General features: G+C 33.6%; 1 protein-coding gene across 1 annotated transcript; it reads left to right on the plus strand.

The window, feature by feature from the left end:
* The first annotated feature begins 260 nt into the window (after positions 1-260).
* LOC111697894 (uncharacterized) lies at positions 261-14,537 on the plus strand. The gene is made up of 7 exons (XM_023468029.1): positions 261-476; positions 743-785; positions 6,026-6,089; positions 7,906-8,026; positions 8,198-8,293; positions 12,731-12,780; positions 14,414-14,537. Exons 1-7 carry the CDS (start codon positions 471-473, stop codon positions 14,535-14,537), a joined length of 504 nt encoding a protein of 167 aa, XP_023323797.1. The 5' UTR covers positions 261-470.
* The last annotated feature ends 4,298 nt before the right edge of the window (positions 14,538-18,835 follow it).

The raw sequence follows: 18,835 nt of genomic DNA on the forward strand, positions 1-18,835 counted from the left end.
AAACTTCAGCCTAATATGTCATATGAATCAAACAGACAAATTGTCTGTTTAGAAAAGAAATAATTGCCAAATTGTCCGCATGCAAAACTTTTCAGGAAAGTTTAACCAAATTTTAAAAGTCAATTTTGCAGCCGAGTGTTTAAGTATGTGTCACTCATTTGTTTGTGTTTTTTTCTTTAATTTTAGGAAAATGTCGCGATGTTACTAAATTGTTTAATCGTTAAACAGTTTTTTTACTTCTTTAATATAATTTCAGAGTAATTAAATGAAAAGTATGTTTAGAGTTCGCTTCATGTTATATACATGAAAATCATTTGTCATGACTAGTATAAAACAGATTTGAGTACACAAATAGTTTAGTACGTGAGTACATAATTATTTAAGTACACAAATAATGCTGTGGTGGGATGATGGGTTTGGTCGGAAAAAATTTCAAGATCAGCAAACACACATAACTCAGAACGGACAAAATGGAGGTAAGGAGGGGTTTTCCAATACGATTTTAAAAATCTGAAAACTATACATTTATTCTATTCTATTCAGGATTTCACTGTATAGTACAACATATGGTTTCGTGCTTTAATTAATAATATCTAACGCACCACTGAATTCCCATGTTTATTTGGACACATATTAGTACACATGTACACATGTACACCATTATACAAACCCCATTCTTTTTTATTGCTATCTGGTCAAATGTTGCATGTAGAAATAAAATTTAATAATAATCCGTTTTTAGAACTCTAAACCAGAAATGGCGAAGGATGAAAAGAAAGAAAATGGTAGTTCTCATTCTCATGGTTTATAATAGTCATAGATTTAGATTTACATATTATAGAATAGATATCTTAGATAGTTTTTATTTGGTCATCGAGTTTTCACTTAGATATTTTAGTTTTGTTAGCCAAATCAGGTACTTAAGTTGGACCATGCAGGGTACTTTGATGTAGATAGTGCGACAGAAATTTATAATTGACTTGGGTCGTTGATAAACATAATATTTTATTTATGGAGAATCTAGTCTAGTATGACGCATAAATGCTGAATTAGCAAATTATCAAATATTTCAAAGAAGATGAATCAGATTTTTGATGAACTAGATCAACCCAGACAGTAGATGAAAGCATTTCTTTAAATATTTGAAATTAAAAAAAAAATGTTCATACAATTCCACGGACAACGCCGGGCACTTCAGCTAGATTAAATAAAAGAAATTTATCTCCATGAGTGAAAAAGGAAATCGTTATGACACCCGGTATCGGAAACTTTCTCACGAATGGGGTCGGAATCAGACAATTTCAGAAATATTATTTTAAGTAGTCTTTTCATATTCTCTTTTTATTTTCTATTTCTTAATGAACACATTCAACTGTACAGGCCCCAAAAGGCAAGATATATACATATTCAAGGGTTTAATGCAAGGAAAGTTAATTGCGGTCGTGTATACTCTGCGTACATATTGAAAACAGTTCTCTTTGGGCGGAATTTGTAAACAAGAATAGATGCATCAGTGTTCGTTTAGTATCCGAGGAGGTTAAAAGCATTAAATTTGATAATTTTGATAATTCACATAATAGTTTCCTATGACCAGAATATTTCATTGATTTTTTATGTGAAAGATGGATCCCATGTCAGGCTGTGACATCAGTCTTGTGTTTACATTACCGCCCAGAGACAGTACACTGCAGTACAAAAGATGCGTACACTTCTGAAATAACTTTCCTTGCATTACATCCTTGTATATATTGACTAAGAACAGCTGTATGATGCGTCAAAATGCACTTAAGCAGTACAAACAAAAATTTGTATAATGATTTCTTTTATATTTACTAAATTACTTTCTCATCCCAAATTTAAGAAAATTACTGGCGTTTCATTAAGCTTCGATCCTACCCTTTCACAGGTTGTGGGAAAATCGGGAGTTCAAATAGTCCAAGTTTAAGATATCAAAGGTTTATTCCGTCATGTTGCAAAGATATAGGGATTAGAAAATTTGTGGCAAAAATTCAATCCCTTTTCGGCTTTGGAGTTTTAAAATTTTCAACATTTCAAAATTTAAATTTAAAAACCTTTGCACAAATTAACAAGTTCTTGTATTACAACGTTAGAAATTTATATCATCTCCGAGGATATCTTTATCAGAACTTGAGGAGAAGAACTCAAAACAGTATTTTAAACATCTTTAAAACAGATCTGTGATACACACTTGAATCTTTTTTCTCTTGTTCGTTTGATTTCCGCATTAAAAAAATATATAGAAGAATAGTTTTCATCATCCTATTGACTGTATTAAACACAATAACAGTTTCTTTACGAGCATAAATAATGTCCATAACAGTTTGTGTTGAAAGTAAGCTGGCCTTTAAATTTGTCTATGTGTCAAAAAATAACTCAGTCATATCTTTATATATAGTCACACCGACAAATTAAACAAATAAAACTCGAAAGTTATATTTTTTCAACTGTTGAACAACATTGAGCTGCTATTGAATATTCGATATTTACAGGGCAACCCTGAAACGAGGGGAGGAAGGCCAGTCACAACAATTTCTTGTCCGAGCCACATTCTCCTCATTTCCTCTTCCGAGTCACCTCGAAATCCTTGTCCTTCGATTATTAGGTGTTTTAAAGTTTCTAATTCTTGAAGATAAAACTATTTTTTAAAAATCTGGCCACGTTCGGCAAAAAATATGGATAGTCTAAAGTATTGTTGGAATCTTTAAATCCATGATCTAATGATGTCAAACTTTATTTAAGTAAAACTTAAATCTCTTCTTCCTGATCGTAATGGCTAACCATCGCAATATAAGATAAACAGCAAACTATTTGGCATTCCTATGCCCATCATTTTCTCCCATTGAACGGAATTATTTGCGGGATTCTACACCAGGAATATCTGTAAATGCGTGTAAAAAAGGTGAACCTCTTTAAGGACATCGTACTCGAAAACTTTAATTCAATTGAAACAATTTTTTTCGATTTACAATTATTCAATATTTCATTTATTCCCTAACGTGGCATGATTCTTAAAAAATAGTTTCATCTTAGAAGATTATAAACACTTAGAAATTATATTGGAAGGAAGAGGATTTCGAGGTGGTTCGAACTAGAAAATGAGGAAAATGTGGCTCGGACTAGAAATTTTAATGGCTGGCCTTCCTCCCCTCCTAAATATTAGATCGCAACCCTAGGAATGAAATCTAATTTATTGCGAATTTTTCTGTCAAGAAGTTGCGGACTTACAACTCAGAAACATGCATTTATTAGATTTGATTTCTAAACTCAAAATATAATTTACATTCTGCTCTAAAGTTGATCACTTAAGTTGTGGGTTCTTTTTAAAAGTGACTAAAATTGCCGGCTTATGAGGCAGAAAAAAGGAATGCATTTGACAGAATTCATCACGTTTTATGATAAAAACACCATCATCGTTTAAGCCCAGATAAAAGAGAAAGAATACCATTTTAGACTGGGGATGCAAGCTTTGAAATGGAAAGTTTGCCATTTGCCGAAAATGCCAGTGAATTTGCACACTTTAGAATACTGCAAATTGTAACTGTCTCAAATAGTTTAAACAGACGTACTTATAAACAATTAATATATCGCGATCGGCAGGATTTCACATTTTCTAAAAATATTAAACTTCTCTTATTTTGCTTAATACATTGTTAGACAATGAATTTTTGGCGTCAAACCGTAAAGAAATCCAACGTATAGAAACCGCTACGTATAGCAACAAGGCGTATTTTCCGGGAGAACATTTTTTATATTTTTGAGAAATTAGTATAATCAGTGTAAAGTAGATATAGTTTTCATAAAATCCTTTTATTTAAATGGTAAAACGGAATTTTATGAAATCATATTAGCATTACTGGAGAACTTTTTTTTATACTTTTAAGAATTTTTTTTCTAAAAATAAAACTGTAGATAGCATTTTTATAAAATAACTTTTTTAATAGTAACCCGCAATTTATGTATAACCATATAATCATTCATTTATGTTGTCATTACATAATAAAATCTGGAGGACCTTGAACACAATAGAGAGCAGTACAAATGTACGTATTAAGCAATGTTGCTCCTTTAATGTCTAGGGTATTTAAAAAAAATAGAAATTATGATAATGATAATGATAAGCTACAATGTGGTATTTTAAAAAAATAGAAATTATGATAATGATAATGATAAGCTACAATGTTTTACAAAAACGTTTAATTTCTCAAAAATATAAAAAATGTTCTCGTGGAAAATGCGCCTTGTTGCTATACGTAGCAGTTTCTATACGTTGGATTTCTATAAGGTTTGACTTCGAATTTTTCTGCAACACATTGTCAAACAACATTTTTTCCCTGATAATTTTTGTCTGGCAATACATTTTCCGATATTACATTTTTCAATATTACATTTTCCGATAATACATTTTCCGACAATACATTGTCCAACAATAAATTGTCCGACAATACATTGTCCGACAATACATTGTCCAACAATAAATTGTCCGACAATACATTGTCCGACAATACATTGTCCGACAATAAATTGTCCGACAATAAATTGTCCGACAATAAATTGTCCGACAATAAATTTTCCGACAATACATTGTCCAACAATAAATTGTCCGACAATAAATTTTCCGACAATACATTTTCCGACAATACATTGTCCGACAATACATTGTCCGACAATACATTGTCCGACAATACATTGTCCGACAATACATTTTCTGACAATACATTGTCCGACAATACATTTTCTGACAATTTTACTTTGAGTGTTCTAATGAGTGATTGAAATTTGAGGAATGTGTTTTATTCTTGAAATTAGACTAGACTGTTTATTTGAATAGTTTTCCCATTCTTTTGCTTCTTTACAGGTTCAAGAGCTCAGTGCATACCTTTCAACACACTATAATTCGTTGCTAGTTGAGTAAAGAGCTATTTAAGTTTAAATTACTAAACATTTAGGGGGTTTCATTTTCGTTACTTTTTCTGAACAAAATGTTGGTGTAATTTTTTCTGTTATGAAAATTCTACAAAGTTTTTTAAATCTTTCTCTATCTGTGAACAAACTCATAAAGAATTCATAGAATATAATGATGATAAAGAAATAATTGATTCTAACATTGATTTATGGAGAAAATTTCAACTGTTCCTAAACATCTCGTTTGTTTAATGTAGAATTTTTTCCCTTTTTTGTCTCCGTTTATTTATAACTAAAAATAATCGATTCTCAAAACGGAACCACCCAAACGGATGATTTTGATTGACGACTTTGTGCTCAAACTCTTATACATCATAACATAAACAACGTTTTATATGAATCCTAATAAATTTGTCCACAATACTACATTCTCAGTTCAATTACTATACATTGCCGGTCACTACCTTTAATTTCGATTTAAATTTGACTTAACACGCATATTGTAAAAACCAATAATAAATGTGGGGTTTAAATGTTTGAGATTATTAAATCTGTAAAATTTACTAACAGGGTTAACCACAAGGGATGAGACTTCTGAGATGACAGAAGAAAATTGATCTGTCCCTTTGTAAATGTTAATGGTTTCCTTTAGCTTTTAACCTTTTTATGTCATTGTCAAATCATATATTAAACATTGAAAAGCCAATTTCTAGGACCGAAGATGAAGTTTAAACATAAGAACGTTAGAATTGAAGAGTTTTAGGTCATCATTATAGTTCATATTTTGTGGGTAACCTTGTACATAGTACAAAGAGAGTTTATGTACATATTAGAAAATAAATAACACCAACATTCATGCTGGTGTCATAATATCTTTTTTATTCACTCTTTTAAAAACGATTTTTGATTGGTATCTTTTTCTTCATTTTTACTGAGACTCCTTGTACATTGGGACTCCATAAACCTTCTTCATTGGGACTCCATAAACCTTGTACATTGGGACTCCATAAACTTTGTTCATTGGGACTCCATAAACCTATTTATTCAACTTCTTCCCCATAAATAATCAGCAATTTCTGTAAATACATAAAAATATGTTTAGATGTTGAGAACAGTGTTGCAGCAGTCTCATGTTACAGATCGACAGGAGCTGTTCCTATTCCCAGGTATACCCCTAGTTCTTCTTCCTAGGTACTCCTAAATCCTATTCAAAGTACCTGGGAATAGAAACTATGAGTACCTGGGAATATTAACTATAAGTACCTGGGAATAGGAACTAGGAGTACCTGGGAATAGAAACTAGGTCTACCCGGGAATAGAAACTAGGTCTACCCGGGAATACGAACTATGAGTACCTGGAAAAAGGAACTATGAGTACCTGGGAATAGGAACTATAAGTACCTGGGAATAGAAACTAGGAGTACTTGGGAAAAGGAACTAGGAGTAACTGGGAATATGAACTAGGAGTAGATGTAAATAGAAACTAGGAGTACCCGGGAATATGAACTAGGAGTAACTGGAGATAGAAGCTAGGAGTACCTGGTAATATGCACTACGAGTACCTGGGAATAGGAACTAGGCGTACCTAGGAATAGGAACTATGAGTACATGTGAATAAGAAATAGGAGAACCTGGGAATAGAAACTAGGAGTACCCGGGAATAGGAACTATAATTACCTGGGAATATGCAGTAAGAGTACCTAGGAATAGGAACTATGAGTACATGTGAATAAGAAATAGGAGAACCTGGGAATAGAAACTAGGAGTACCCGGGAATAGAAACTAGGAGTACCCGGGAATAGAAACTAGGAGTACCTGGGAATAGAAACTAGGAGTACCTGGGAATAGAAACTAGAAGTACCCGGGAATAGAAGCTAGGAGTAACCTGGAATAGAAACTAGGAGTACCCTGGAATAGAAACTAGGAGTACCTGGGAATAGAAACTAGGAGTACTTGGGAATAGACACTAGGAGTACCCGGGAATAGAAACTAGGAGTACCCGGGAATATGAACTAGAAGTACCTCGGAATGGGAACTGGGAGTACCTGGTAATAGGAACTAAGAGCACCTGGGAGTAGTAACTTGGAGCACCTGGGAATAGAAACTAGTAGTACCCGGAAATATGAACTAGGAGTACCTGAGAATAGGAGCTACGAGTACCTTGGATAGGAACTAATTCTAGAGTACCTTGGAATAGGAACTAGGAGTACCTGGGAATGGGAAGTAGGAGTACCTGGGAATAGGATTTAATACTATTTTATATTCTAAGTTACTCCTAGTTTATATTTTCTGAAAAGACTAACCGGATTTTCGAATTCTTTCATTTTTTCATTTGCGCTGAAATTTGATGAGATTTTTTTTTCAAGAAAATGAATATATTAATGTGAGCTTTTAAATTTCTAACGGAGATTTATTGGATAAGTTTTATTCCTGTGCAGTTTAAACAGTTACATATTTTAACTCAAAAGAAGGAAGACAAATAATTCAAGAATTCTTATCAAAACATTTATTGTTCTGTCATTTTTTTTCGGGTAGAAGGCCGGCCGGAATAGTTGAATAATTAAAGGATGTACAATAAAAAGGCCCCCCCCCCCAACTATTTCTTCTCTAATTTCATGTAGAAAATTCCAAACCATCGACATACGTATAAGGAAGCAGTTTTCATTGACAATAACAGGGTTCTGTATAGAAAAGTGATTTAAGAAGTCCAATACCTGGCTTAGTTCAGAATGTTGTACTTGCCAGTGGTAGGCTGGGTTGCAGATGACCAAAAATATCTACTAAATCAGTTTTAAATCAAGTTTTTGCACGAGTTAGTTTCATAATAACCAATATTTGGTAATTATAAAATCCACACGCTTTACTGCCAATATTGAGAATTCTATAATTCCAAATGTTAGTGAGAACCAGAACCTTTCTTTAATGTACACCTTTAAGTATCCTCTACACTACCAAAATATATGAACAATTACTTTGCAATAGGAAGGTGAGCAAACCTCCTCCAGTTCGACGAAAACTGTCCGCCCCCACAGGTCCAGACACGCCCGCCAAGGTTCCGCCTCCTCGTAAACTATCCTGCCCAGCTCCACAAGCTACATTTAAGGTAGGATTTTTTAGGTATCGAGTCATCGCCACAAACTCTGATTTTCTAATCCCTATATCTTTGCAAACTAATGTACTGTACTTCATACATAAATATTGAAATATTTAGTGTACATTTACTGTTGATAAAATGTAAATAAACTGTACAGTGTACAATGTACATAAATTGCAGGGTCCAGAACGGAACTACTCCTCTCGATGTAAGCCTATTGTAGAACTACAGTTATTGAAAGCCAACCAAGAAGTTCTAAAAGATCCAGATTTTGAGGTAAACAACTTTAAAAGCAAGAATTAGAAGAAAGAATTGTCATTAGAAAAAGTAACTTAGTTCAGTAAATTTTCCGTAGTAAAACTTTCAAAAGTTATTCCGCTGTTTTCTGTTTTTTTTAAGCGTGATTTTTATCATTTCTAATTTTTATAATTACGTTACAATTAAAAAAATTTAACATCATTTAATGCAAAACCAAATTAACAAATTTTGCAAAGAAAATAGAAATATTTTCATTTAAAAACTATTTGTAGGCCAGGTTCCTTTAATTTCAGGTCGAATTGACCGGATTAGCTTGAACAGATATTTTCTATGTTTTTGGCTTGGGACAAATATATATATTTGATATTTGATATTTGATATTTGATACTACATTTTCTAAATTGTCTTTACAATATAAAAATAGAAATAGGTGTAAAGAAAAGTACAAACTTTATTTTTAACCAAATGCTTTTATTCTTAAAAATACCCGGAAAGAGGGGTTGATGATGGGGGGGGGAGGCACTGTGATTTAAGGGTTAAAAGCTCTCAACCAAAAATGTATAAGAATTTTTCCAAAGCTAAAAGCAAGTGTTTTATAGTGCTAATATGCACATGTCAAGGGCTACAGAAAAGCCTAAGGCGTTACGACACTTCAAAGTCGACACTGTCTAAAAATATTATGAAGCTTGATATTAGTAGTCTGAATCTATGACCCAGGAGTAAAAGAATCAGGGGAGGGGTATGCATAGGCCACGGTAGGAATTAAGGGTGGCATGACACAAGGGGACATAAAATAAATGGGAAGGAATAACGGGGCAGAGAGCAGAGAGGGGGAGTTGAGGAGCTTCGGAGGGGAAGCTGAAAGGACTGGGAAGGAGAGAGGGGTGAGTAAGAACATCGTCCATCAACTAAACTTAAATTATGTAATTGTTAGTCCGAGCATTCCTTTCCTTCAATATATTCATTTTTAAATGAGGCAAATTGTCAATTTCAAGTGTTGGAGAATGTTGTTTACTAATACGCTTGAAGTAACGAGGTAAAACACAGGAGTAGTTTATATACTGAAGCAGGACTATAATACTCAGCTCTAAAACTAGTTTATATACTGAAACAGGACTATAATACCCAGCTCTAGGACTAGTTTATATACTGAAGCAGGACTATAATACCCAGCTCTAGGACTAGTTTATATACTGAAGCAGGACTATAATACCCAGCTCTAGGAATAATTTATATTCTGAAGCAGGACTATAATACCCAGGACGGACACTTTTGAAATCTTCGTTAGATATAAAAATCAATATTTAAACTATCAAAAGTTAACACCACCATGCAGGCTGCAAAGATATAGGGATTAGAAAATTTGAGTATGTGGGAGAAACTCAAATTCTTATAGGTTAAAGTCATTTGCTCCCTACACCCACTGTTTAAAAGGAGTGTTTGCGATTTTACTTTTCGCCGTGTAACTTTTTTACATATGCCATTTTTCTTTACAGGTAAATTAGGTATAACTAATATTGGCATCGATCTAATTAGTAAATAAGTATTTTTCGCGAGCAGTCTCTTTAAATTCAAAATTTTTCCGAACTTTAAAATATCTGATCTTGGAATCCATCTTTAAAATATCTGATCTTGGAATCCATCTTTAAAATATCTGATCTTGGAATCCATCTTTAAAATATCTGATCTTGGAATCCATCTTTAAATTCAACAAATAAAAGATCAGTAAATGAACTCAGCTAGTTAAACTCAGAACTAATTTTTTGTTCACTATAATGAATTTAGTCATTTTATAGCTAGTTGTAGTGTACAAAAAGNACGATCTTAAATTATAAATCATTTATGAGCGACATGAGTATTGCATGTCGAATCCATGGTATTTCAATTGTTGAATGCAGAAAATAAATAATGCTTATGGTCGAGTATAAAGAGTAAATTTTTATTCTACATACAACAAAAGTTAATTTTGATATGGTTCGACTTCGACGTTATATTATTCAATTTCTCCGGTCTTAAAAATGGTTCTCAAAATTCCACTGTTTATGGTATCAAACAATCCAAACCTGTACCCTTCAAATTATCTATCTTAAAAAGATTTAATTCGGTAAATTTTTTTCCTTGGCTCTGCTGCAAAAATCAGCAAGCCACTTTGGTACATATATTTTAAATCTTTAAATGAATGGCCCCTTGAATTCATTTCACACTTCAAAGTCCCCTTAATTCATTCGGTTTATCTGTAACAAGAACCTTAACATTTGGTTCATCTGTAGAAACAACCTTAACATTCGGGTTATCTGTAGCAACAACCTTAACATTCGGTTTATCTGTAGCAACAACCTTAACATTCGGGTTATCTGTTGCCACAACCTCATGTAGAAAATTCCAAACCATCGACATACGTATAAGGAAGCAGTTTTCATTGACAATAACAGGGTTCTGTATAGAAAAGTGATTTAAGAAGTCCAATACNTTAACAATCAGTTCATCTGTAGCAACAACCTTAACATTCGGGTCATGTGCAGCAAAAACTTAAACATTCGGTTTATCTGTAGCAACAACCAATACATTCGGTTTATCTTTAGCAACAACCTTAACATTCGGTTTATCTGTAGCAACAACCTTAACAATCAGTTCATCTGTAGCAACAACCTTAACATTCGGTTTATCTGTAGCAACAACCTTAAAATTCACTTTATCTGTAGCAACAACCAATACATTCGGTTTATCTTTAGCAACAACCTTAACATTCGGTTTATCTGTAGCAACAACATTAGAATTCGGTTTATATGTAGCAACAACAAATACATTCGGTTTATCTTTAGCAACAACCTCAACATTCGGTTTATCTTCAGCAACAACCTGAACATTCGGTTTATCTTTAGCAACAACCTGAACATTCGGTTTATCTTTAGCAACAACCTGAACATTCGGTTTATCTGTAGCAACAACCTAAACATTCAGTTTATCAGTAGGAACAACCTTAACATTCAATTTATATGTATAAACAACTTTAACATTTGGTTTATTAGTAGCAACAACCTTAAAATTCGGTTTATCTGTAGCAACAACCTTAATATTTGGTTTAATTGTAGCAACAACAAATACATTTGGTTTATCAGTGGCAATACCCTTAAAATTCGGTTTGGTAGTAGCAACAACAAATACATTTTGTTTATTAGTACGCAACAACCTTAAAATTCGGTTTATCTGTAGCAACAACCTTAATATTTGGTTTATTTGTAGCAACAACAAATACATTTGGTTTATCAATAGCAATACCCTTAAAATTCGGTTTATCAGTAGCAACAACAAAAACATTTGGTTTATTAGTAGCAACAACAAATACATTCGGTTTATTAGTAGCAACAACCTTAAAATTCGGTTTATCTGTAGCAACAACCTTAATATTTGGTTTATTTGTAGCAACAACCTTAAAATTCGGTTTATCTGTAGCAACAACAAAAAGATTCGTTTATTTTTAGCAACAACTAAAACATTCGTTTTATCTTTAGCAACAAACTTAACATTCGGTTCATCTGTAGCAACAACCAATACATTCGGTTTATCTGTAGCAACAACCAAAACATTCGGTTTAACTTTAGCAACAACCTTAAAATTTTGTTAGAAAATATGAGCAGAATGAGAGGTAAATCTCAAGATTTTGTGAAACCATAACCCTCAGCAAAGCAAACTATTGTGGGGAATATTATGTTTATTTATATCAAACTTTTAATATTCCTTTTGGGGTTTCTGTATATTCTGAAATATTGTGTATTGTGTTTAGGTTTAAACCTAAGATTAAAAGAATGATTGAAAAATATAAAACTGATCAGAGCTAAAAACTTTAGAATGAGATATCCTTAACCCGATTGCTTAAATCTGAGTATCCAATGGACAAACTTTTGATTTTCTTCTTAAACCATTCTTTCTTGGATATAGTAGAAAAATCAAAAACCGGTTTTTCTAAATTAGAGAGTTCCTCCCATTTCTGTATATAATCTTAAATGGCGCGCAAAATATTAAATTTAGAGGCTTTATATATGTGACTCTGATTGGTTGAATTTTATACACGTTTCAGGATACAAGTGCAAGATTAGATTAGTCTCGATATTATGAAAAAGAGAGGATCAAGCATTAATCTTGATTACCACCATTCTAAAGTTTTCAGTTCAGGAGTCAGAACTTTCGGTTTGTGAATCTCGAGATCAAGCATTAATCTCCATCTCCATATACATATTAATTTAATTACTCTTCTTGATGGTTATCCCCTGTAGGGATAGCTTTAATTGAGTGATCCATCACTGTTCACGTTTAACATTATCCATTTTCCCCATTATCCATATTATTCAAACAAAATTTCCGTCTGATATGAAATAAATATTAGTTATAAAATAACATTCAATCAGTAACCCGGTTTCAAATTCTGCATCTTTAGGAATATTACTTTTATTTTAGACATTTTCTGATCTCTGTCTGGGGCTTCTTCCTTCACAAATAAAACCCAGGTACTTAAGCAAAAAAACCACGCCCCGGCCCACCTAGCCTGTATTTTAGGGCCGTTTATTATTTCTGAAGTGTATTATAGACTTGAAAAGAACTCAGTAGTAAAAAGCTAATATTGAGTGGAAGAACGAAGCATGGTTGCAAACAAACTATATTTACACTGTGCAGTATACATTTAGCTTTCTTAGGAGCAACAACTGGCTCTGGCTCGGTGCTTCTAAGAGTACTAAGAGATACAGGGTGAGAGAGAGAAAATTGCAAACTAGAAAAACTTAAGCCAGGGGTGTATATTAGTGGTCCCTTGCACACAAATGGAAAAGAAGTAAACAGAACTACAAGAAACATTTAAGGCCTGCATTAATCTTTTAACGCTGTATTAACCTGGAGAATGGAGGTTTTTTATCTAGCTGGAGATCCAGATTTTGCTACTGGCAACTTAAAATATACTCCTTAATAACAAGCCTGGTTAGTTGTTATTAAGTATCTGAACTCTTCGGAAAGACGTTAATTATTTCGATTGAATCTGGTTCTATGTGTAGGAATCAAGGCAGCTCAGAACAGTCAGGTATAAATACAAGGCAGTTGCCAATCTCTGTTGCGCGCAATGCTCCGTGAAATTCCAAAACAGAGAGAGGGGGATTGAATTTTGTAGATCCAGAAAAATAATATCTGTGGCATGCCTGCACAGGGACTGGCAGCTGGTGGGGTCTTAAATGTAAGACATGTGGCCGCAGCGCTCGGCCCCCTAGCCTGTCCTAGCCGCAGTGCTCGGCCCAGAAAGTGTTTTAACCTAACCTAACCCTAAATAAATACTAATTTCTGGATCTACAAAATTCAATCCCCCTCTCTCTGTTTTGGAATTTTACGGGGCATGTGCGCGCAGCATAGAATGGCAAATCCCTAAATACAACTCTCTCCAGTTTCTTGTGGTTGAACAGAACCCTGTGTAGAATAACATGGTAGTACACCCTACTTGGAAAAAAAGTAATAGTGAAGAGAAGGAGGGGTTTCTCTATGCTTCTCTTCCCCTTCCCTCTTTCCAGAAGAGACGCGAACTCTGTAAACCTTGGATTAGAATCTTGATGGGTGTGCACCATGCACTACGATACCAGTTTATACTCTGCCGGCTGCAAGGAAAAGATGGATGTAGACGAGGCCTTATTCTGAAGCACTGTGTCAGAGATGAACTAACAAGAACCAAAATTCTCTTGTCAAAAATATCCACTCCTTTCCCAACCTCTCTTATCTCATTTGTCATTATTAAGGCGGAATTCTGACAATTAATTTCCTCAGAATTTTTCTAACCCCGCTTAGTGCAGTGAAATGTTTTTTTTCTCACCAACCTGTAAGAATATTAAATTATGAAATTATATTTGAACCTGAAACTTCAATCAGTTGAGTCAGCGTTCCTTCCTGGCAAAACTGAAAACTGCAGTTTAGCTAAAAAAAAACACACAAGTCAGAGAAAAAATTCACCGCTCTTTTTAAAATTTTGTTAAAAATTGTTAATTAAAAAAAATTGTAAACAAAAATATTTACATCATAACGATACAACTGATTAGTATCGGACCAATGAAAGTGGATCTAAAATATTTGCCTTGGGCAAATATATTTCCATTCAACTCTTCTGATCAGATACTTTTTGCTAACTGCCGAGGTCTTGGAGGATCCCAGGGATAAGATGGCTGATGATACTGCCTTCTTCCCCGGCTGGATTAATGCTGTTTCACTCCTTTCTCCAGCATCGATCTTACCCTAAATCTTCCCCTCAAACCGCCCTTTAAATTGGACCAACTTGATATATCCAGATGAGAAAGGGGGCTCAATATCCTCCTTGGCCTATCCTGTCATATGCTCAGGCTGCAACATACTCGGGGTTCAATACCCTCTTTGACTGGGTCTGGATTGCTTGGCTTTATCCTTGGATTGCATTTGTTAGACATTTCTCCATTTCTCCAACTGGGAGCAATGAATTTACGGTACTATTCACACATTGGAGGACACTTGGTTAGGTTCACAGTATACTTAAAGGAATTCAACTCTTGCAACAAACTCAAATTTTTTTATCACTATATCTTTGCGACCTGATTGTGTAAACCTTTGATGTTTTAAACTTGGACGAATTGGTCTAACAAAATACAACATAATTCAAAGTTTGAAACATTAAAGTTTTACTAAACAAAACAATTAAAAAATCAGAGTTTGTGGTAAGAACCCTTTTTCTTTACAGTTAATCGTATAAAGTTACTGTTAAAGTTACGGTTAATTTATAAAACATACCCCTTTGACTTTTTCATAACTTATAGTTTGTAAATGTAAATTTTTGATGGCACCTTTATATTAAGATAATTTTAAAAGATGTTTAACCCTATTCCGGCTGGGGGAGGGGGGCCTGACGATAATGGAGATAACTCAAAAAGTATTGGTCTCAGGCTGCATCAGCACATACCCATCACTTTAGGCTCCAAGCGGAGCTTTTATACCTACTTCCTGAGTCCTCAGGCATACTGCCTGAATGCCTTATTTCCTCTTTACCTGACTAAATCTATATTTAGAGTTTAGACTTACTTCCGGTCAATGGATTTTGACTTTTTACAGCTCTTTGGAAAGCCTTGAATAAAGGGAAGCAGATCGCACAATTTTTGAGAAGAAATTTTGCTTATTTTATTGTGCAGATGAATTTTAAAGAGAATTTGTACATTTTCTGTTTTCCTTGAATACAAATTTAGTTTTTAAAATCTTTGCAAATATTTTTGTATATTTCAATTTGCCGTGGTAAGGGTTTTCAAAAATGTATAATTTTTTCATATTTTGCAGATTTTTGCTTAATAACTTGAAATCGCAATACATTTTTTTGGAGCTTATTTTATATTTTTATTTACCATGATCAGCCAAAGGTTTATAAAGGGTACCTATGTAAATCGAATGTTCTATTTTAAATATTGAGGTTTAACTGGAAATTATGTCTACAGTCCCTTTAAGGCAAGACTGTGACCCTTGAACCTGACATGAAGAAGGAACTGAAGAGAGGATCAATGAAGGAGAAGTGGGGGCTAAACCTATCCTATACTCTAGCAGAGAACAAACTACAGGTTGCAGTCAACAAGGTAGATTTACAACATTCTTATAATAAATGGATTCTTCAAACTAAAGATATAATAATCCGTTTTTAATGTTTTCTTTTATAATCTTACTGAGTGAATTGCTTATTTGTTTAGGTTTCGATGTTCAGTCCGGCAGCTAAGGCTGGGTTAACCTCCGGTAACACCATCCTCGTCATCAACGACTGGCAAATAGAGGCTATGGACCAACCTCAGGTTTGTTTAGAGTTTATGAACCAACCTCAGGTTTTTATTAAAACTATAGATACATCCCAGGTTTGTTTAGAGGCTATAAACCCAACCCTAGGTTTATTTAGAGGTTATAAACCAACCACAAGTTTGTTTAGAGCCTATTGATCAACCCCAGCTTGTTTAGAGGCTAATACCCAACACTAGTTTTATTTAGAGGCTATGAACCAACCTAAGGTTTGTTTAGACTTTAGAGGTTATTGAACCAACCTCAGGTTTGTTAAGATCAACTACAGGTTTTTTAGAGGCTATGAACCAAATCCAGGTTTGATCAGAGGCTATGAACTATTCCAAGGTTTGTTTAGAGGCTATGAACTAACCCCAGGTTTGTTTAGAGGCTATGTACCAACCCCAGGTTTGTGCAGAGTCAATGGATCAACCTCAGGTTTGTTAAGATCAACTCCAGGTTTTTATAGAGGCTATGAACTAACCCCAGGTTTGTTTAGAGGCTATGAACTAACCCCAGGTTTGTTTAGAGGCTATGTACCAACCCCAGGTTTGTGCAGAGTCAATGGATCAACCTCAGGTTTGTTTAGAGGCTATAAACCAACCCCAGGTTTTTTTAGAGGCTATGAACCAACCCCAGGTTTGTTTAGAAGCCATTAACCAACCCCGGCTTTGCTTAAAGCCCATGGATCAACCTCAGATTTGTATAGAGGATTCGAACCAACCCCAGGTTTGCTGAGAGGCCATGAACCAACCCCAGGTTTATTTAGAGGTGATGAACCAACCCCAGTTTTGTTTAGAGGCTATGAACCAACCCCAGGTTTGTTTCGAGGTTGTATACCAACTCCAGGTTTAGAGGTCATAAACCTCAGAGAACTATCAGTGATCGAGAGCTGAGATTCACAGTAAAAATAAGACGCTATATTTCAAATTTTCTCTTTTGCTTTTTTTGTTACAATTTTTGTAAAACATATTACTTAATGTTTTATTTATAGATTTATAACAATATTAATATATGCGAAAAACAAGTATAATTTTTTACAAAAATTGTAACAAAAAAGTAAAAGAGAAAATTATAAAATTTACAGGGTGTCCCACGAAACATTATTCAGTAGCAAGACGATTTAAAAGTCGTCTGATCTCTGGAGTTATTTGAGACATTCAGTCGTCAACCTGCTTTCATGTATATGATTCTTGAAACAAGAACCACAAAATTAAGCATCATCATGGTTTTATTATATATATTTCATCTTATTTTCGGGATTTTGTAACTATTAAATCTAAAATTTTACTTCCAAAATTATGTTTCCGAATAAATTTGGCAAATTATTTTAAATATTAAAGACGAACTTTAACCCATCTTGCCACAGTCATGTTCGTGGGACTTAAACCCTGTACATATAATTTGTAATCTAATTGATAAAAATGATATTTGCTTGATGTAGGTTGCAATGAGCTTACTATTGGCTGCAGGTTTCTCTGTTAATCTAGCTTGGAAGAATACTAAAGTATGCTTTTTAAACTCTATTAATGATCCCTATATCTTTAAAACCCATAGATAAAGATAGATTGCGCATAAGACGACATTTTTCATCTTTAAAGATATAAATGTACAGAGATGTTTTAAAGATATTTCTATTATATAGATTAACTAGGTCGGTTGTGAACACTGGCTGTTCTTATGTCATTGAGTACTTGTGGTGTACATGAGTTCTGTAGAGAGAAATTTAAGTTAGTTTAGTCCTTCTCATGTCCTTCTTCAGTTCTCGTCAATATGATATATTGCTCAGTGAAATATTGTTGTTCAAATAGTTCCATTCCCGGAGTTATTTTACACTCTATTCTGTGAAATCCATTAAAACACCAAACCACCCAGCTTATCATTTGAAGTACACTTTGACCCCTAGAAGTAAGAGTTCGCGGGCTGTACAATTCTTGGTTATTTTGCGTACACAAGCTATCTATGTTTATTTATTTATCTATATTAAAACCTGACTGTGTAAACGATGGATATTTCAAACTTTGAAAATTAGAGTTTGTGCCGAGTAATCAGTTACCTACTGGAATTTGAAACCCATTTAAGTCGTTCATTCATGCATCTTTGTTATCAGAATGATCGAATCTTTGTGTAAAAGTGTGTACAAGTGTTTTTGACAGAAAAATAAGTTTACTTGAATAAAACCTGAGGTTTTAAAATATTTGATTGTTTTGAAATTATTGAATTTATAAATTCTACTTTATATGTGTTCAACTTTATTTTCTATAAAATTTATTTTGGAAATCAAAATTTTTTTAAAACAAATTTTTTTTAAAAGTGTTGAATTTTTTTTCTCTGACTGTTTTATCTTCTTTCAAGCTGATCATACAAGCTGATACATCTATTTTCTGTTCCTCTCTTTTAGATCTACGCATTATAACCCCTTGTAGACAACTTTATAGCTTGGATAGTCAACTGTTTTTAAAATAGTTTTGAATATACGAAAATTTTAGAATAAATTTCAATCCCACTATATACGATTATTTTAACTGCAAGAATCCAAGTATCTCAAAAGCTTGTCATTATTTGTCTATCAAGTGACTGAAACAGTGCATTCTTAAGAAACAATAGAAAAAATTGTCAGAATTTTACGTCTAGTTAGAAAAATGGCAATTTCTTCCATATTATTTGTTAGATAAGGTTTAAATTGGTCACTTGAAATTACAAAGGTTTGAGTTTTGTTTTAACCAAGCGTTAACTTTTCCGAGGATGAAATTTCAATAA

Source organism: Eurytemora carolleeae, unplaced genomic scaffold (assembly GCF_000591075.1).
Source record: "Eurytemora carolleeae unplaced genomic scaffold, Eaff_2.0 scaffold288, whole genome shotgun sequence".
Taxonomy (NCBI): domain Eukaryota; kingdom Metazoa; phylum Arthropoda; class Copepoda; order Calanoida; family Temoridae; genus Eurytemora; species Eurytemora carolleeae.

Bases quoted from the DNA above. Each gene is read 5' to 3' on its own strand.
- LOC111697894 (XM_023468029.1), top strand. The intron at 786-6,025 runs GTAGTTCTCATT...AAATATGTTTAG, and splicing joins GGATGAAAAGAAAGAAAATG to ATGTTGAGAACAGTGTTGCA. The intron at 8,027-8,197 runs GTAGGATTTTTT...CATAAATTGCAG, and splicing joins CTCCACAAGCTACATTTAAG to GGTCCAGAACGGAACTACTC.